At 38.9% G+C, this 21189-nt stretch overlaps 2 protein-coding genes across 2 annotated transcripts in view; both read right to left on the reverse strand.

Annotated features, from left to right (window-relative positions):
• pcloa (piccolo presynaptic cytomatrix protein a) overlaps positions 1 to 6530 on the reverse strand; it is a 45641-nt gene extending 39111 nt beyond the window's left edge. The window contains exons 1-3 of the mRNA XM_052554991.1: positions 6132 to 6530; positions 3053 to 4064; positions 1148 to 2227 (exon numbers count right to left, since the gene is read on the reverse strand). Coding sequence (XP_052410951.1) covers positions 1148 to 2227; positions 3053 to 4064; positions 6132 to 6313 — 2274 coding nt within the window. The 5' untranslated portion in view covers positions 6314 to 6530. The remainder of the gene's footprint in view (positions 1 to 1147; positions 2228 to 3052; positions 4065 to 6131) is intronic.
• A 9557-nt stretch (positions 6531 to 16087) lies between these two features.
• The window catches only part of sema3aa (sema domain, immunoglobulin domain (Ig), short basic domain, secreted, (semaphorin) 3Aa), a 33809-nt gene continuing 28707 nt past the window's right edge, over positions 16088 to 21189 (reverse strand). The window contains exons 15-17 of the mRNA XM_052554955.1: positions 19869 to 19936; positions 19344 to 19489; positions 16088 to 18469 (exon numbers count right to left, since the gene is read on the reverse strand). Coding sequence (XP_052410915.1) covers positions 17738 to 18469; positions 19344 to 19489; positions 19869 to 19936 — 946 coding nt within the window. The 3' untranslated portion in view covers positions 16088 to 17737. The remainder of the gene's footprint in view (positions 18470 to 19343; positions 19490 to 19868; positions 19937 to 21189) is intronic.

Consider the following 21189-nt stretch of genomic DNA (forward strand, 5'->3'; position numbering starts at 1 on the left):
CGGACAGACTGATGTTGACACACCGGTCTGCATGCAAGTGTTGCTCTACACAGCCAAATCATAAAGAGCTAAAGCATTTTTGGGAGCATTTTTTCTTCTCTGGGAAGAAAAAATAAAAATTTTAAACCTGACATTTCCAGGTATCCAAGACAGTAGGAACACAGTAATTAGCTACAAAACATTATAATTTAGTAGGTAATTATAGAATATATAGTAACTAATTATAGAATCTATTAATAAACAAAATTCCTTGAGGTCTATCCTTCATCTAGGCAACCCATGCTAATATGAATCATCAATGACGGTAAATTTTATGCATAATAAACATAATAAAGTTTTTACCATTTTATATAGCTCACCTTAAATTCATTCTTCATGAGGGTGAGTAAATGACATAATTTTAATGTTTAGATGAACACTCCTCTCAAATATATTCCTTTGCTCATTTTTTAAAACATTAAAACATACCTCCTCTACCTTCTGAGTTCACTAAAAAGCAAAGTCTAATTTCCAACAGGAAGTGAGTTGGTAAGTCATCTGAAATGGGATCAGACTATGAGTGCAGAGACATTCTTAAACACATCGACTCGAAAAGGCTTAGAGTGCACTGGATTACACAGTGAAGTGTCAAGCTTTTTAAGTAAACAGGGACAGGAATGATGAGACTTAGGTATAATGCAAAAGAACAATAAAAACTTCAAAGAGCAACAGCAAAAAGCCATTCTCCAGAGAAATGCTTGAAATGTAGATCACACAAAACCCATTGTAAATCACACCTTTGATCACCATAAAAAAAAGGAGCACACACCTGAAAAATTGACCAAAACAAAAAAAACTGATGACTCATCTTGTTCACAGACACGTATAAAAATTATTGTCCAATAAAATGCCCTCTGGAATAAGCATGTCCCATCCTCCTAAATTATGTACACCACCTGCCTACGACAAGCTAATGTAAGAAGCATAAATAGTCTTTTAGTGTTGCCAGCCGTGATGAAAAAACTAAAAGCTATAGACAGCTAAAAACAGAACAAGCTCTATGAGGTGTTCTGGCCCAACTTCCTGTGTTAATAGGAAATACACCAATAAATTAAGGTAAAGAGTTGCTCAAAAACACTTTAACAAAGAGCTGCAGCAGAACTCTTACCTCTGAGAGATGTGGAGTGGGGTTGAATCCACAGAGGTTGCACACAGTCTTCTGGCATTCTGTGCAGGTGCTATAGTTAGGTGACTCTCCTGATCCCATGTTCAGCTTCACTTTACAGAGTGGACAGCAGGACTGGGCCTGAGAGCCTGAAATTGGAGTTGGAGGCTCCTTTACTTCTGTCGATTTTGGAGGGGGCATGTCTGCTGATGTTTTTCCTTCAGCGGCTGTAGGTTCTGGAGAGGCTGTGTCTTTGGAATAAGCAGGTGGTGTGTCAGGAGGTGACTCTGAGCCTGAGTCAGGGAGGGATCCGGGAGGGGAGTCTGCTTCAGACCCAATGGGGGAATCAGGGGGTGATCCTGGAGGAGATTCTGGGGGAGACTTTGATTCCTCCCCGGAAATGAGATTGGTGGCAGAGCTCAGGATGGAAGAGCCAAAACCAAACATCTTTCCAGAAACGCTCTCGGCAGACTGAGAACTTGCTGGCATAGGTTTAGCCGACTCAGTGAGACCACTGAACCCACTGAAGAGTTTTCCAGTGACCGACTCGCTGGCCTGAGCAGTAGAACCGACCTGAGGTTTGGACGACCCACCAAATCCACCAAAGAGTTTTCCTGCGACTGACTCAGTAGCCTGGGCACCTCCAGAGGGTTTTGTCACCTCTGTCAATCCTCCCAGACCAAATCCTCCAAAAAAGCCCCCTCCATCTTGTTTTGGAGTAGTTTTTGCAGGAGAAGGCTGAGGACTACCTTTTGGGCTCTGTGAAGGTTTTTGAAGAGGTGGTGGCTGCCCACGCTTGGCCCCTAGTTGTCCAGGCTGAGGGCCCTGCTGTGGTCCAGATTTTGGTGTAGTTGGAGGAGTACTTCCTTTCCCAGTATCAGCAATACTCTGTTGTTTGGTCAGCATTGGGGGCTTCTTCCCTGGCTCATCCTTAGAGGGAAACCCAGAAGGTGGCTCCTTCCTTTGTGGGGAGGGAGGTGCAGAACCCTGCTTGGGGGGCTGTTTCATCATTGGAGGTCCAGGAGGCTCCATGCCCCCCACTGCCCTCTGCATCTGACAGTTCAGACACAACCATTCCTTACCCTGTTGTAACAAACAGAGAAAGTCAAGGCACAGGAACACTGATGCTGCAAATAACATTTTTATAAGAATATTGATTTGCATCATCTCAAGCTCATTAGAAAATAGCAATCACAATATTTTAATTTATATAGCCAGCCACTCAACAGAAACACCCAGTAAGCAACATATTAATTTGTGGAGAACTTTCTGTTATCATTTATTCTTTGTAATCCTTTATTCTTATTGGATTGATTAGTTATCTCTGAAAGTCATGAATTTCTGATTTAATTATATGAATAACATTTAATTTACTTGTATTATTGGTTTGGCGGAGACATTTATTGTAATGCACACTTTAAAATCCTTTAGAAAACAAGTTTAACACTGTACACTCATCACTGTGTGAGTAATACTGTTATTCTCTCTAACATGGACCAGGAATAATGCCAAACGTCTGTATAATCACTGCCTTTATAACTGATGAATGTAGTTTCTAAACACACTGAATAACAACTTCCTCCACTTCCTGTCTGGGTGATGTAAGTGACCTTGATAATCTTCCACCTTCTGTGCCAATATTTTCCTCCCAAACTCATGGATGAGAGGAATAAGTGCAAGCAGCATTTTAGGCAGAACCAAAGAAGGGTTATTAAAACAAAACCCTGCACCTTTAATGAGCAAAATATGAACTGATTTTGCTGATGTCTTCAAAGAAATACTAGAATAATAGTGCCTTGTACAAAAAGCTGACAATATATGCCACTCTTATCTATATCTAGGTAAAAAGTGACACCAGTGTGAGATCTAGGTGAATGATTTAGTGAAGGCAGCAGATATGTCTCTTACCGCTGAGTCTGGTGGACTGAAGCCGCACAGGCTGCACACCTGCTGTTTGCACTGGGTGCATGTGTTGTAGTTAGGTGGCTGGTCTTTAGCCTGCAGATTCAGCTCTGTAGAATTACAAAGAGGACACATTGCTTTCCCTTGAGCCCCCAGTCCAGGTTTACCCTGTGGTTGAGGTCCACTGGGTTTTGCTGTAACCCCTGCACCAGGCTTCCCAGGCCCTTGTTGCTGGGGGCCTGGTCCTCCAGGTCTGGGTCCTTGCTGTTGAGGTCCTGGTCCACCAGGTTTAGGTCCCTGCTCTTGGGCTCCTGGTCCCCCAGGTCTGGGTCCTTGTTGAGGTCCTGGTCCACCAGGTTTAGGTCCCTGCTGTTGGGTTCCTGGTCCCCCAGGTCTGGGTCCCTGTTGAGGTCCTGGTCCACCAGGTTTAGGTGCCTGCTGTTGGGGTCCGGGTCCCCCAGGTCTGGGTCCCTGTTGAGGTCCTGGTCCACCAGGTTTAGGTGCCTGCTGTTGGGGTCCGGGTCCCCCAGGTTTAGGTCCCTGTTGGGGTCCTGGTCCACTAGGTTTTGGTCCTTGTTGTTGGGGACTAGGACCTCCAGGTTTACCTCCAGGCCCCTGTCCTTTAGGTGGACCTTGCTGAGGTGGCTTACCCCCTTGCTGAGGAGGACCCTTCCCTGCTCCACTCTGTGGGCCAGGAGGCTTTCCTTCCTGCTTTGTAGGCACCTCTTCCTCATCATCACCAAACAAACTAAACTTTGGGATGCTGGCAGAGGAGACAGCAGAAGAGACCGCACTCAGGGGGTTGGCCCCACTCAAGAAGCCAGATGAGAACATGCCAGTTCGTGGTTGTTCTGGGTCTTTGGGCTCCTGCCGGAAACGTGACTCAAGGAGACTGAGTGAGGAGGGGCTCCGTCCAGGCTTTGGCTTGGGAGGCGGCCCCTCTCCAAATGCATCTACAGTCCGACTTTTACTGAGACCTGCTGGGACTCTGGTGCCACCAGCTTGAGTCTCTGGTGGCCTGTGGAGTGAACAGACATAAGGTCAACTTCACATTTATTAGCCTCAAGTCAACATAGATTTTAAAAAATATGTGATTAACTGAAATGTACTTTTACTTAATAGCTATAGTGGATAAAATCCAAAAATACATTTCAAAGGCCACTGCAAATTAATCAGACAATCAAATCAAAAGCAAAATTCATGCAGCAGAAAAAATGTACATCTAAAATGGGCTCTGCGGTCACAACGCAAGACAAACAATATTGAGACGTATCCACAATACATATGAAGTCTATTACTGCTGTCAGTGAACAATATTTAAATAGTTTATTAATTCTAAGAGACTGCAGCAACAAAACACACAGAATAAGTCAAAAACAAAGTTAACTGTCAATGTATTCATCACAATTTAATGTGACAGAAAATAAATATAAAGGCTAACTAAGCATGCACCAGAACTTAAAGCCCCCCAAAAGGCCCAAAACTCAAATTATATACCAATGGTTACCTATCACCTTTATACTGTGGTCAAAATTTTAACAAACATATTTGAGTTTCCCAGTTATGATATTAAAGTTCCTATGCCAGAATACTGCTCTCTTGGTTATTAGTGCTTTAATAAATAGGGTTGTCCTGCATTTTGGCTATAAGGCTATTTAGCGCATCTTAATACAAAGAGAAAGTGCCTCTCATGTAAGAAGACAGAGACACCTTTCTTTTAGTGCATTTGTCCATTGTTATCTAGTTACAAAAGCCTGATGTCAGTTTTTACATCTGCAAAGTTTCTCTATCCTTTGTTATTCTAGTGATGCCAACTGAGGGTGAAAAAGTGTAATTACTTATCAAAATATGATAATTTTAACAGAATTTATTTATTAAAAATAAAGACTAATTTAAAATAACGTTTCATAGTTTTTGGCCCATTTTCACCATAATTAATTTCAGTGGATTACTATTGTTAGCTCAATGGCTGTTCAGCACAGCATCTCAAACGGTTAGTCGATCACAGGAGCGTTATTTTACATATATTTGATCGTTCTGTCATTCAGCCTCCCATAAAAGATCATCACGCCACGTCCAATTTTCGTATTGTTTCTGATCGAGCGGCGCTCTTCACTTAGGCATCACTTCAAGCGTTTCAGCACCACGGACAGCGAACAATATATGATATGACTGTAGCACAGTTCTTGTTTTCAGGTGTAATATTACACGCACGCTCTCCAAAAATAAGCAAAAGCGATCAATGAGCATGATGGCATTTGTGCTTGCGGTGCTATATTTAGTCATATTAATATTTAAACCCCCTCCCCCATTTGCGCTTGGGCAAAAATAACATATTTACGCCTAAGCAGCTTTAAAGACACAATTCAATTAGCTTACGAATGAGATCATGTCAAAGTTAATGTCGATCGAGTGCTTTCTAGTGATCGAATTGTCATAGACCTGTGTTATTCTCAGGCAGTGTTATCCAAATCTGCTCATGACATCACCTACACAGCCCATAAGAGGAAGATGGAGTGTGCATGGAGAACGCAATGGATATCTGGATACATAGAGAACGGATGTTTGTCAGCATGGATTCATATTTTCATATAAGGAAACTCTTATTTTTAATTCAATCTATAACCGTGGTGTCTTGCATGGGTTGAATAAGGTGGTTTAAAGAAAACTACATTCATTAAAATACTATGCACATCCACTGTGCACATACAGTGCCCCACCATATTAACAATGATGATACTAATTATAAAAAATGCGTTTCGTTCAAATCAGCGGTAGGTTCTACCGATATGTATAGTTATAAAACAGAAGTGCTCTAAGGAGGTATTGAATTGCAGTCATATGCATGGCTGAAATTTTGGCAGGATTAAATATCTAGCTATAAAACGGCCTTAGACATGCAGCAAGAGCGTGAATGGGTGTGATCATGTTTTGCATCGGTGCTGCTGTCGTGATGTGACAACCTGCAGTGCCCTGATCAAAACACAAGCACATCATAGACGCGTCCAACACAAGAGCTCGGGCACTGAAGGGACGGACATCATCATCGTGATTACGGCATAGATTTATAGACACTTCAACTTGCCTGGACTGCGCTTTGGCCATAGCGGCCACAAGCTGCTTTCTTTCCTCCTCAGATAGATTACTGAGGTCTGCCTCCACCCCAGCGGGCATCTGGATGAAACCACCCTTCCCATCAGGTGCGAGTCCCGCTGGTAATCCAGCGAATGCCCCTTCGCCGCCTTCTTGGCTCGCTTCGTTCCCCATGATCGACCCCTTTTCCCTTTTAACCCCCCTCCCTCCAGCTAATTACGCGGCGATTCGGCTCTTAATGTCCGGAATAAGGCATCGGCGTCGGTATCCGCGGTTGTCTTGGATGCATGTCGTTTTATTTCTCCATTTCAGTCGAGGGTCTCTGTGCGATAACGCACATCCCAAGAGCAGAGCCTCTCCGTGCGGGTGTAGGTCTAGAGTTGTGCGCCTCCCTCCTTCATCCATCCAACGCGCATGTCCCGCCCCTCACAGGTGATCACAAGACGTCGCCGTTGAAATAAAAAATGAATTAAAGGGACAAAGCGCCTCATAAAAAAATCGTCTCATATCATATTTACAATGTTTATTTTGCATTCAAGCCGAGCCAATAATTCCCTAATTAACGAACCGATTTGGTGCAGAGCAGCTGGTTTTGTAGTAACAAAAACTGGAACACTTTGCATTACGGAAAGCACGTTACACATAGGCCTGTAAATATGTTTAATTAGGTAGTCGACAGATTACATATCCATTAACTTTTTTTTCTAATATCAAGATTTTTTGTTAATTTATAGACAGGAAAAACCTAAACCTAAAACCTAAACCTAACCTTGTTATACATTCAAGATCTCATTACTTTTTAAGGAATAGTTCACACAAAATGTAAACCTTTATAAAAATGTACACACCCCCAGGCTATCCAAGATGTCCATTAGTTTGTTTCTTCTTCAAGCTGATTTGGAGAAAATTAGCGCTGTATCTTTTGAATTTAAATAAGTAATGATTAAAAGTTAAAATGATTTTAAATTGGATTTGTTTCTAATCGCTTCACAAGACATTAACTGATGGATTGGAACTGTGTGTATTGTTGCTATGTTTTTATCAGCTGTTTCCACTGGATCCACTGGTGAACAAGTGATAAATTTTTCTAAATCTTTCCCAATGAAGACACAAAACTTATCTACATCTTGGATAGCTTTAGAGTGAGTACATTTTCAGCTAATTTTAATTTTTAGAAAAACTGTTCTTTGAAGTTTGGTCTAAAAAGTCCAAAAGTGTGCTTTCTTTTAAGGTGGCTCCAAACTAAAATGTATAAACAGTTTCATGAGTTGTTTTGAAGTGAAAAATTCTGCAGCTGAACGCAGTGTAACCAATCAGAGCAGAACACCAGGGGGTAACATTTTATGGTCTAAAATTGATTAGTTCTTACTTTAGGCTAGTCTCACTTCCAAATGCTCAGCACTGTATTTGATATTGTAGCATTATTATAAGTGTTCCCTCGGCTCTTAGTACTTGAATATTATTATTCTTAGCTCCCTGCTCTGTTACTTTGGTGATATTTGCACCCTTTTCAAGCTGCTTTGAGGAAGAATATAATTGTTAAAAGTGTAAAATAAAACTGAAACAGTGGTGCATAAGAGTGAATTACTTGCCGTAAGGTTTAGTGATCCAACCACTGCATAGATCACACATTCACAAACACATCCATTCACAGACTCAGTCATCCTGCTCACAGATTTCCTGCTGAATAGGAATCATGAGTCACTGCATCAATATGTCCATAAGTCATCAATATGTCCTTGGCTCACAGCTATGCCAAGGGCCTGGAGACAGAAGGAGACACTGAAGTAGTTTGTCACCAATGACTTCTACAGTCAGAGGGAGAATTTGCAGGGACACATTGCCCACTTTACAGGGCTGTACGTCCCGACAGTGCTGTTTGTCCTTAAAATCAAATGTTAGAGGACACAAAACCTGTTGGTTTCACAGAGAATCAACATTGCAGACGGTAGGTCTGAAGGCTGCAGGATTTTCATTTGCTCCAACAATAGCATTTTCTCTGAATTAAAACGAAGAAAGCCCCAGACATGCAACTTAATATAACTGTGTCTGAGCAGCCTTGAGGAGTGACGATAGAAAAGCCCGTCTCCATTAGCAACCTTTATTGATTCCCACTTTTGTGCAGAGATGAAGCTGTCTGCAGGATCACTCTCACCAAGATCAACACATCACTGATCCAGTTCTGAACAAAACATACTGGATAAAATTTGTAATTTCGGGGCTGAATTCATTTCCTAAAATTCTTAAACAGTTGCCAAATTAAATGCAAAAACACATTTGGTGAGTCATTCTGAATTTAGGACCCTGTGAATAGACCAAAACAGATCCGATTTTACAGGAAGTGTCCATTATCAGTGCATAATCTGATATGGAGATGTGATAATGCTACAATAATTTCTGAAACTAAAACCAGAGGTGCTTTATCTATCTATCTATCTATCTATCTATCTATCTATCTATCTATCTATAAATTAAAAAAAACATTCTGAACCATAGCATAGCTGTTAGCACCCATGCATCTTTTGAGCAGTAATAATTTCCTAATCCTGTTGGCCCCTCTCCTCACAATCATTTTAAGTGCTTTCTAAAGTGTCTCATCAACAAAAATGGCAAACAAGGCCACAGGGAAAATACTGAACCAGCTAATTAAAGTCTTCCGGATCTCTTGAAAATTACAGACAGGTGTGCAACAGCAGGGTTAGAACAAACACGGCAGGAAGGAAGATCCCCAGGAGCACGACTGAGCATCCGCTTTATCTTCAGCTATGGTTTAAACAATGCAACAGCTCCATACACTGTAAAACAGAACAGCGAATCTCAGATGCCTCTAATGCAGTTTCCAGCTTCCTTTTAACTATTACGTGTTATCCTCTCCACCCTATTTAACATCAGAGTGACGGCTGTGTGATGTGACAGTGGAGGCTTATTCAGCCCAGCCCACAGCTCCAGGGGGAATTCGTCCTTGCGTGACCAGCTGTTGTCCCTGAGCTATATCGAGGAGATGGACTCTTATCAAGATCCACAGTTGCTCTAACGATCTCCACACATCAATTAACCAGATCAAACGGCATTAGCAGTAATTTAAGCTCTCTATCATGACTATCTGCTGTTGGCGCCACAATCAGGATAAATACAATGACAGGAGAGTCAGAGATTACTATTATTGTTGTTAGGGGGTTGTCCTGCCCTTATTCCCTCGTTTCCTCTCCCTCTCGTCAACAGTGATGAACGGCGGCCCAGAACAGATAGCCTTCCACACACAGGGCTGACCGCTGGAGCGAACACTAATGACCTTAATGCTCTGAAGCGCAAGTACATACACACATACACACACACACACACACACACACACACACACACACATGCCACTGTAGATACAGCTATGAAACCTGGTCAAACTGGTTTTACAGTGCCATGCAAAAGTTGGGGGGGGGGGCATTTATTTGTCCCAAAAAACTGTGATATTGTGAAATATTATTACAATTTAAAATAACTGTTTTATATTTAAATACATTTTAAAATTTAATTTATTCCTGTGATGGCAAAGCTGAATTTTCAGCAGCCCTTACTCCAGTCTTCAGTGTCACATGGTCCTTTTAAAAATCATTATGATATGCTAATTTGGTACTCTAGAAACATTTCTAATAATAATTATCAATGCTGAATTTTGAATAGAAAGTTCAAAAGAAGAGCCTTTATTTTTGTACTAATTGTACTAATGTTTTGTAGCATTATAAATGTTAAAAATGTAATCAATATTTTGAGCAGTACTGTATATTCTATACCCACAAATGCTCACCTGACTTCCTCTAGCAGCCTATCTCTCTAATGAATATACATACACACTCATATACACACATTGTACACATTAATAGTGCTTTACAATATGCCAGTGAGTGTGTGTGTGTGTGTGTTGCTGTGCGACCTATGTATGCTGGTGTGTATGGGTGACTTACAGCGCTCGGAGAAGCAGAGAAGTGGAACTGAAGCCTGAAACCTAATCACACAAACAGTGCGTTGGTCATTAAAGTTGAATATGGGCTTCAATACAGAAAATATGGCTGGCATGACCCTTCAAATGAATGTAAGGGAGATTAAACATTATTACTTAAAGTAACACACAAGCTGTGAGCGTTATATGAATCATGACTAGTCTTCAAATCAGAAGAGTGTTGTAGTTTTGATAGAGACTTTTACAGTAATTACCTGCAAACATAATACAATTTCTGTTGAGAATATGATGATTCAGAAGTGACTGTACAAGTGTATATAGTCATTAACACAACTTTCACACACAAGAGTTATGAGTGCTTCAGAGGTAAACTAACAAAAAGATTTAAAACTGGATGTAGAAGAGCAAATGGTCACATACCTGCACTACAAGCTGACTATCTGTTGTTTGCTGTAGTACTCGTGAGTGGACAGCTCCTTGTGCACTTCATTCCCTAGGGACGACGTTTCACTTGTGGTATATTAGTCGTCCTGATCTCCACATCCTTCTTAGACAGTCTGCATGTGCTTAATTCCTCCCTTAACACCCCGTTTTCCCTCCCAATGAGCACTAATAACTGGATGGCTAAAAATACTCTCTTAAAGGGAAGGTGTCTCTCACCTCTCTGGCTGCGCCCTGCATCTGCTTTGGCAGAAAGCACACCCCCTTTAATTCACAAACACCTCTAATCAGCTTTCTTAGGAGCCAACGGCCAATCATGGGTCTGGGATAAGACACGGGAACATGCACTTACAAGCACATGTGCAAGTACTAAGGTCAAAGCCACACTGAAAATCCGGGAATCTAAATATAATTTGAAGATGGAAATAAAGTTTATAAGAGTGAAGAAACTATATTTTAAAATGAATAAAGAAAAATGTAAAACTGCAATATATGTAGGTCATAAGACTTAAATTGGTATGCTGATCATATAATTAGTAATTCCTTTATAATTATAGTAAAATTTATGAAAAAGAAATTTCATTGGTGGTCTCAGATTTATTTAATAAAAATTTTAAACAGTAAATACACACACACACACACACACACACACACACATATATATATATATATATATATATATATATATATATATATATATATATGCACACACACACACATACACATGAGGAAGGAAAAAGTTAATTCAATTTTGTGTAAAAACTAAGCAGAACCATTAAAATTGTGCCATATCTTTCATTAACATATTGCCTCATTACTCATTAATTTACCTCAATTTAGGCTGATTTTAATTTAAAAAAAATATATTATAGTAATGTAAATCAAATAAGAATTACAAACAAACTCAATTTTTCTCTGGGTAACTATGACTGAATGATATACTTTATCCAATTACTTCAATAAACTTTTTTTTTTTATGGTGAATATCTGCAAATGCAATATTGCCATGTTATTAAACATTTGTCTGTAAGTACTATAACTTGTTGTATTTATTTATCCCTAACTTAATATTCAGCTGACATTGGTAAAAGACATTATCAATGACGGTTTAACCTCTCTAGGCTTAAAGTTAAGTTTAACAACAAAACTTTGCCAATTCGTTACATAATAAGGCTCAGAGTATCTCTTGCTCCTTGTGTGTGAGTGGGGAGGGACACTGGTGGGGTTTCGTTCAGTCCAGAGTCAGAATAAGGTTCAAGTCAATTGTTTGTGAAAGACACACTGTCGCTTTCTCTTTTAATGGGATCTTGAGATTGTTTCTAAGGAGCTGATGCTCATGTCTGCTAGTGCTATTCCGCTCTCTTCCTGTTTTCACCTGTTCCAAAGTAGATCAACTAATAATTGTCATGTACTCACCCTCATATAAACCCAAACCTGTATGACTTTCTTTCTTTCTTCTGTGGAACACAAAAAGAGAAATTTTGAAGAATATTTCAAGCCATTTTGAATATGAATGTGCATCATTTAGATTTTTTTGTAAATAATTACTAATTTTGGTCTGGTTCATGCATGTTGGAATATAGACCACAATACTGGCTCGTAAAGTTTGTCCAATTTGCAGTTTGACAGTTCCTTGTTATTATTTACTTTCACTGTATGGAAAACATCAGCGTTAATATTCCTTCAAATTTCTCTTTTTTTTTTAACAGAGAATATAGGATCTAAAACATGAGGCTGAGTAAATTAAGTTTAATTTGAGACATGGATTACTACAAAATGAAAACCCAACTTCGACCAAAGGGTTGTAACAAATGGGATTAAGAAAATTACGAAACGGAAATTATTCAAGCTGTTTAGAAAATGTGGAAAAGCACCATATTCTAATAAATGCAAATTGTAGGTGAGATTGCCTCCATCACGCTCCAAGGGCTAGGCCTCGAAACTCCAAATGAGAGCGATAGAGAAGGATATACGGATGAAGGAAGGGATTGAAAAAGCAAGTGAAGAAAGGAAGGAGGGGGAGGGAGGAACGGAATGAGGGAAATTCATTAGGTGTGCTGAAGTGTACCATTCTCATCAAGGGCAGAGCTCATTTTAACTCCATAATGAGCCTGAGATTAGGGGCTAAGGGGGGTTGTGCTGGGTGACTGACTGCTGACTTCATCACTTGTGCCGTGATGCTAAATATAACCAAGGCAGTTGGGAGTCTTTTCTAATATGTAGTAAAAAATAAAGATATACCATCTTGTCAGAAACACTTCACTGCTGCCAGTTATTGGGCCACCAGATTATGTTATTTCAATAGTCACTTCTCATTCCTGTCCACCTGAGGGATTGTAATTAAGGCACTTCTTTTTATTTTAGTATTATTTAAATGCTATTATAGAATGTACTTATATATATATATATATATATATATATATATATATATATATATATATATATATATATATATATATATAAAAATTAATTGATTATTTTTATATCAAGTTTAGTTTTGTTATGTGCTTTTGATCATTTATTAGTTTTAGTTTATTAATTTATTTCATTTAACAAACTAAAGCTATCCCAATTGTTTCTGTAAATACAATAAAGAGGAAATCAGATACAATAGCAGTTTTAAATTAAAAAGGGAAGTTAAAGGATAAATGTTGCCTTGGAAACTAACCGAAATAAGTATGTTTAGGCATTAAAAAAAACTAAAACTGAAAAAGGAAAATGGTAACACATCTTATGTATAATGCATTATATATGTATTCATTATCATGTAGATGCAATAATATCCTTTCATAAATAATTAAACAAAATGCATTCAAATGCATTATAATACTTGCAGATTATTTGTTACATCTGAAATGATCTGTTTGTTGTGTTTTAATGCATTATACTTTGCAAGAGTCTAACAATGAATAGGGTGTTATAATGCATTATAACTGTGAATCACAAGGCATTATTAATGCATTAAAATTTTCATATGAATTATACTGTATATAAGGCTTAAAGAAAATGTTCATTTTATAATTCTCAGTTTTATTTACGGTATATTACTGAATTTTATTTCTGACAGTTTTAGTTTAGTTTATAGTAACAACTCTGATTCAGACAACTGCACATGTGTGCAAATAATTAATCAGAAATATTAATTTTACAGCAGTAAATCCATTACAAACTGTAAAATAGTAATTCTAGTAATTCCATTTAGAGAGAGCAAGAGAGAGATGTTTTGCCTTGGCTTTGACCTGAATCTCCATTCTACCCAGAATCCTTAGGGCCATGGTGTATGTGTGTGAGTCAGACAATGTGAGGAGACCTCTGATTCATGGCAAACACTTATGCACACATGCCTTTTGCTCTCATAAGTGTACTTATGACACACACACACACACACACACACACACACGCACACAGATCTCCAGGATACAGAATGACACACTTGTTTTCTGAGGACACTTTTGATGTGGGGGAGATGATGGATGTGTCGAGGGCAGCTTAATTTCTGTTGCTCTCCTGTGAGTCACAAACACTTCATGTGCACACTCATTTCAGGTCAAACCCTGGGCACAGAATAAATGAACAGTGCTTAATATTTTGATTGAATTTGAAACATTAAAGAAATACAAATTTTGTCATCATATAGATTTTGAATTGGATTGATAATATAAAACTATATGTTTTATACAACATCTTTACAGCACACATTTTAGCCAAATACATCTGATTCATTGCGATGAAAAAAAGAGATTGCACGCCATCTAGTGCTAATAAGCACACAGTGCGAACTTAAATGGCTACATTACAGAATGTGGATGAAAAGGAACTTTAAGGTTTTAAAAAATTAAATAAATGTTATAAATAACTTTTTACTAAATCATTAATATTTACGACGGTTTACTAATTGTTTGAAATAATTCAACATTTAAAATATAGAGTAAGTTGGCTAAAAAAATATAATGATTGGTAATTTTGTAAACAGTCATAGATGAATGTCAGATTCTTACCAATTTTCTTGAACTCGTGTTTGACCAAAAAAAAAAAAAAAAACACTCTAAAAGTGAACGACAAGGCTGCTGTTTCTTGTCAACTGCGGCTGTCGAGCTCTACAGTGTCATAAAAGTAGTCCCCTATATTTAACATCTTGTACAGTCAAGCTTAATGTCAGTTTTTTTTTTTGAGAACAGTCCGAAATATAACCCTTCATTTGTAAAAAAAAATATCCATTTTATTCATCCAGCTTTAAAACTAGCGCGTCACGAGGTTCTCCAGAACAAATGAAGTTTGCGCGCAGTTTCCACTGCTCCGCCTACCTTTCCTAATATGGCATCGAGAAGGCTGAGCCTCCGGTTTTATGCAAACAAACGCCCACGCTTGAAAATGGTGACTTCTGATACAATTAAGCATATTATATAGGGTTTAGGGAGATGTTTTGATCGCAGAAAGTTTGATCTGTATGATAGAAATTACGCTTTCTGAATGTTTAATTCAATTTCTTCATAAAATAGTTCATTAACGAGACTCGAAACCCATAATAATGAAATTATTGGCTAACAATCCAATTTTATCTCGAATTTTTTATTAACTGTTTTTTTGATGTTCAAAGATTATTATCTTATTTAGACATTAGTTTATGTGCCAAAATAACCTTTAGTAAATACAAGTTCAACACGCACGCACACACGCACGTACACAGGGGCGTCATGCTTTCATTATTTTTTTAGGGGACACCTGTATTTTTTTTTTTATTCGAAAAAATACCACACGTAAATTTAACCTTGAAATATTCTCAAATATTGGTTATAATGCAACGCTGTGCAAACGCGCCCGTCTCTGGCTCAGCCAGCCAGCGAACGAGGATTTGAATTTAGCAGCTGGTGATGTGATCGACGTACTGAACGATCTAATCATGCCGGTGTGATTGTATCTAATATTAAAAATATCAATTTGTCTTTTGGAAGCTGCATTCAAAATCCTCGTGCCCCCTCACTTTAAATGTGCATGCGCCTCTACACGCGCACACGCAAGCACACAAGCTAGATCTTTTTTTGGAATGATAATATAATGAGATATTAGTTATGTTGGCATGCATTTGTATTAATTTAATTTCCAATCACTTTCACATGGGCATATATGAGACACTGCAAAGAACAAGTCCATCTTGGATTACACAAGATTCCAAATAGGTATTTTAGGAAAACATCTGACTAAATAATTAACAAATGTGTAACTAAAATTAACAGCAGCTGGAATTTGCTGCAACAATATCAGATCTGTATCACAATACACACCAGCTCACCAGTGTTGCACACCTCCAAGCTCAGGTAGCTTCCTTTTGAAAACTTACCAATGCTCCAAAAGTTGACCATGTATTGTGACTATTAAAAAAAAAATAGACTGTAAACTACGTGATGTGGTAACTTCACCTCTCACCAAACACAATATGAGAGTTAACAACATTCACAGATTGACTAGGCCTACAGTACATGTGTCCTCCAAATGCTGCAAAAATCAAAAGAAATATACATAAAAGAAATATACAAATAATCCACCCACAACCACCCTGAAATTATAGAGGAAATATTTATTTAGACAACCAAATGCATGCCAGAAACACCAATTTTACATAACTGACAGCTCCCTTCTCCTCCCTTGTTGCACCAGCCAGCTCCAAATCAACTCCATCTGGGTCAGGGCCATCTGCTGGAGATACCTCTGCATTGCATTGAAATGACAATTTTGTGGGGGGAAACCTGTATGTGTGAAAAGACCTATAGACCTATAATACATAAAAAGGGACAGGGTATGTCTAGATGCAAATGGAAAAAATATTCACATCTTGTACATCTTGCATGGCACAAAAATGACCTCTCGCACGACACACTGACTATAAAAAATAAAGATGCACAAAGGAAGAATTCACATGCAGTGTGTTCTCCACGGCATAATCTGTCCTAATCCACACATTTTTTTAGGGAGATTCACAGCTAATCATTGGAGATGATTTAATATTTCTCGTTAGTTTTGCACGATGAAGTTAAAACAAGACCTAAACAAGTTTAAGACAGAAAAAAGAAAGAATGACTGAATTTAAGAAAGGAAGCATGTAAAACTGAATTAAAAGAATACAGATCTGCAAACACTCAACAAGAATCTGAGCCTAAAAACAAATACTTGGTCCGCCTATGTGAATCGTGGCCAATGAGCCACGTTTACAAATGAATAGAAAAGAAAAACTTATATAAAAAATAAATGCAACCCTTTGAACAATAAACAATAACCAACCAGCAATAAATAATCAAGTGGTGTTCTGCTGTTTATATATGTACATATACTAGGGTCACTCAGCATTCAGCCTAACATAGACTGATTTAGGAAATCAATGACGCAAACGTATGTAATATGAGTAATAATAATTTAGAAATACACTACAGACATTATGGAAGTATCTAAAAACATCTTTCAAAAGATGTTCTTTCATTTTTAGGCAACCAACATTTAAAACGATCATCTAGGCGGCTGTAATCGTCAGATAGTTCCACTATGCAACTGGATTGGAAGAGCTTATTCATTCAACTCATGCACGTTGTATTTGAAACTTAAATTTTGGCAGAAATGGTCACCACAGTTATTGACTGTTTTTAGTCAGTCAGGCCCACTTGATTATCTGAAACATAATTAACACGAACATCAAAACGCTTCTGAGGATCAGAGGTTAGACAAGCGGTTACTAAGGCATGCCTTAATTTCACCTTTGACCAGTTGTGTCCATAATTACTTAGTGTTGTTCTATGTACAGCACAATGCTTGCTTATATATTACAGTCTTTACAAATCTAAGCAACTGGCTTCCAGTTTTCCAGGTGCCCAGTTCACTCCACCATGACTTTTGTTCATATCTTGTTAAAAGAGTTCTTCTTCTTTTTCCATTGGCACTATCCCATTGTATCGCAAAGGATTTTTGGCAAACGACCACCGCACATCCTCTGATGAAAACATCACGTGTATGACGACGGATCTGTAACACTAGGAGTGTAAAAGGTCTTTGCTGTCACATCACAACAACAAAATCAATGTGCTTTCCCTGGTGAACAAGAGACGTGAGCAGGATTCACCATTTTTGAGTTTTGTGCTATTGATTATGCACGCCTGTCTGTTGTATGAGTGACTGATGCGGATGTTTACAAGTGACTCTTGAGTGTGTGTGAGTGTATCTCACACACTGCGCGGTGGTCTCTGCTGTTCGTGGGTCCTGCGGTTGCGCCCCCTCTTGTTCTCCTGAAGCTGTTTCCACTTGGCTGTGTTAGGAGGTCCTCTTTGTGGGGTCTGGGTACCTCTTTTTCCTTGGCTGGGTTGTGATTTTTGGTTCTCAGGAGCACTTTGGACCTTCTGCACGCTTTGAGTGTCCGGTTTGATGCTTTGGCTCTCCGTGCTCACTGTACTTCCCGGGATTTGACTTCTTTGCAAACCTGTGGACTTTGGGAGAATCTGAGGAGTTGGGTTGTTCTGCACCTTTGGTGTGTTTTGCACCCTCTGCGTTGGGTTCTGCAAACTCTGAGCCGTCCTTTGAGGGGTCTTATCTGTTTTTGTCCCGACGCCAGCTATGGGGTTGACTTTGGGGGTTTTCTTTCCCTTTGGCTTCTTCTCTCGCTTCCAAACGCGCTCGCAGAACTCATCCACACTGTTGAGGTCTGGGTGCTCCAGGAGGCTCATGAAATCCCGGTACCAGAGTTTGTGTTTAGGGGAAGGATCCTTATCGTTGGCGCCTGCTCGGAGCAGCAGCTCGCCCACGCGCTGAGATGGGATGACCTGGAGATTAATACGCCGCAGGGGCTGGATGAAGCCGTGCTCGATGGCGTGGCAGTGGTACACTCCCGAATCGGCCTGGGTTAGACTTCGGATCAGCAGACCCTGGCCTGTAAGACTCAGCCTTTCATCAATCACAATCTGACATGGAGAAAAACAGATTGAGTTTATGAACACATTTTCATAGATTTTAACCTCAGAACGTAACTGCTGATTTTACACCTGGGGTGCAAAGAAAACTACAGCACAGCTGGGGATTTTCTTACACAGCAGGAAGGCTGAAATCTGACCATTATTACATTAACATAATGACCGTCTGCGGTGAGGTGTTACTTTAGCACTATTTTTTGCCTGATAATATCTGAAAGAGAAACACAGCTGGTGTATGTGATAGTGGGTGGTAAGGGGGGTCACTATGTCATATCCTGTTCAATAAAATACCTTCATTTAGTAGTAGTAGTAGTAGTGTGTGTGTGTGTGTGGGGGGGGGGGGGCTATTAAAAATGTTTCAGTTTAACTTGAACTATTATAATATCTTCATCTAAAACTTCATGGTCAATCGGACACTGCAATACTTATATAACCAATAGTGAGTTTAGGGTGGTGCTTCTGTATCTATTTGGCCAACCAATAGCAGACTAATGCGATTCCATGTGTGTTTGGCAAAGCTTATGACACAGAAATGACATTTGTAATGTGAAAATTAAAAATGTTCTTTCTGCATTCATACAAAATGACTGCTACTTTGGACAGATTAAACAGAATAGCAGTAATCTTTAAATTAATTCAAAACAGTGTTAGACTGTTAAAACCTTTAAGATTGCCAACTGATCTAATGTGTGAAGAATCTGGAAACTGACCACGCCAAGAGAAATGGGAAAATGGTTCCAATACATTAAGTCGTTTATATTATTTGCAGTTCTGCATGGATTTTCCAATGATCACAATGACAGCATATTATTTAAGTGCATGTTTTGCTGACCTACGTTATTTATAAGTTTGTGTGTGTGTGTACCTCATGTTTACGCTCATCACTGGGTCTCTGTAGCTGCCAGTAGATTAGAGCTCTCTGAGACTTCGGGCTGCATTCCAGAAACATGCTGCTGTTCTCTATGCCATACACACTTCTCTCCTCCACACTGCTGTATCCTTCCAGATCATCTAACACACACAAACACACACAAGGAGGTAATGTTCAGTGCTGAAATAGAACGGTGTGCCAGTGTAGCCTACATAAATGAAAGATTCCAATGCATCAGTCCTTCTCAAATGTTCAGGCATGCTGATTTAATTAATGTTTAGTTACAGGACGTTTCTTTTGAGGTGCAATTTCACAACTGCACAACTTTTAAACATTATATTACAGAAGAGGTGTAATGAATGGTCCTTACTGTATATAATGTTATAGAATATCTAAGGAGAGCTTTTTTCAAGCATTTTTTTCTTGAAATAAGGTGACTTGCAAGAACTGTGCATATCCTCATGTTGGTTTTGACAACCTATTAATTATGTTTGATCATAAATAAATAAATATACTTACCATTGTGGTGCAGATCAGAGCACTGGGAAAGAGGATCCCCATTTCTGATGTCCTGACGCCTCGTTCTCCTGTAAAAAAATAAATGAATAAATAAATAAATTGGATTAGACGCATGTAATGTAGATCTTTGCATATTCTAAAACACTAAAATTGACCTAGTATTAAGTTTAGTATTTGCAACACTACTTCAGTCTGGCCACTAGAGGGCACTGTTGTTTCAATCAAACAACTACATTGTACCATATTGTCTCAGACAATCTCAAGATGATGTGAGGTTTATATGGTGAAATACTTTAGCTTTATACAACAATAATTAAAACATTAACGTAAACAATGTGCCTCCGCGGCACTTTCAACTTTGCCCAACAATGACTCATCCGATGGGGATAAACTGTTTGTCCACATAAAAAGCCAGAAAGGGAAATAATTCCATGTGGTTCTGTGGTTCACATCACACTTTTATGTGTATGCAGGAAAGAAAGTGCTGAATGTGCCCTAGTTTTAATTCAGAAACATGATTCATGGAGAGATCTTTCATGATGTTCATTACTGAATTTCAAACCTCACAACCTTCAAATATCTTGTAATAACCGCGACGTGTGGACCCATACTAGTGTGTGGACCAAGAGGGTGTGTTGAGACCAAAGCCATGGCCCTCTTCTTCCTCTGTGAAGGTTTTGCTGGCCAAGCATGCAGTGTGTGTGTGCGTGTGTGTTAACAGAGGATATGCGGCATATTGTGAGCATGTGTTTATAGTGTGTTTAAAAGCAGCCTGAAATACTTGGATCCAGGTGTTTGCGCTTGTCGACGCATGTGTGTCCAGATGCAGAGTTTGTAGTGCACTAAACACCTGAAAAGTGAATATGGTGCCATAATTTGTGTTAATACAGTATTGTTCAAAATAATAGCAGTACAATGTGACTAACCAGAATAATCAAGGTTTTTAGTATATTTTTTATTGCTACGTGGCAAACAAGTTACCAGTAGGTTCAGTAGATTGTCAGAAAACAAACAAGACCCAGCATTCATGATATGCACGCTCTTAAGGCTGTGCAATTGGGCAATTAGTTGAAAGGGGTGTGTTCAAAAAAATAGCAGTGTCTACCTTTGACTGTACAAACTCAAAACTATTTTGTACAAACATTTTTTTTTTCTGGGATTTAGCAATCCTGTGAATCACTAAACTAATATTTAGTTGTATGACCACAGTTTTTTAAAACTGCTTGACATCTGTGTGGCATGGAGTCAACCAACTTGTGGCACCTCTCAGCTGTTATTCCACTCCATGATTCTTTAACAACATTCCACAATTCATTCACAT

The sequence above is a fragment of the Carassius gibelio genome, chromosome B4 (genome assembly GCF_023724105.1).
Source record: "Carassius gibelio isolate Cgi1373 ecotype wild population from Czech Republic chromosome B4, carGib1.2-hapl.c, whole genome shotgun sequence".
NCBI lineage: Eukaryota > Metazoa > Chordata > Actinopteri > Cypriniformes > Cyprinidae > Carassius > Carassius gibelio.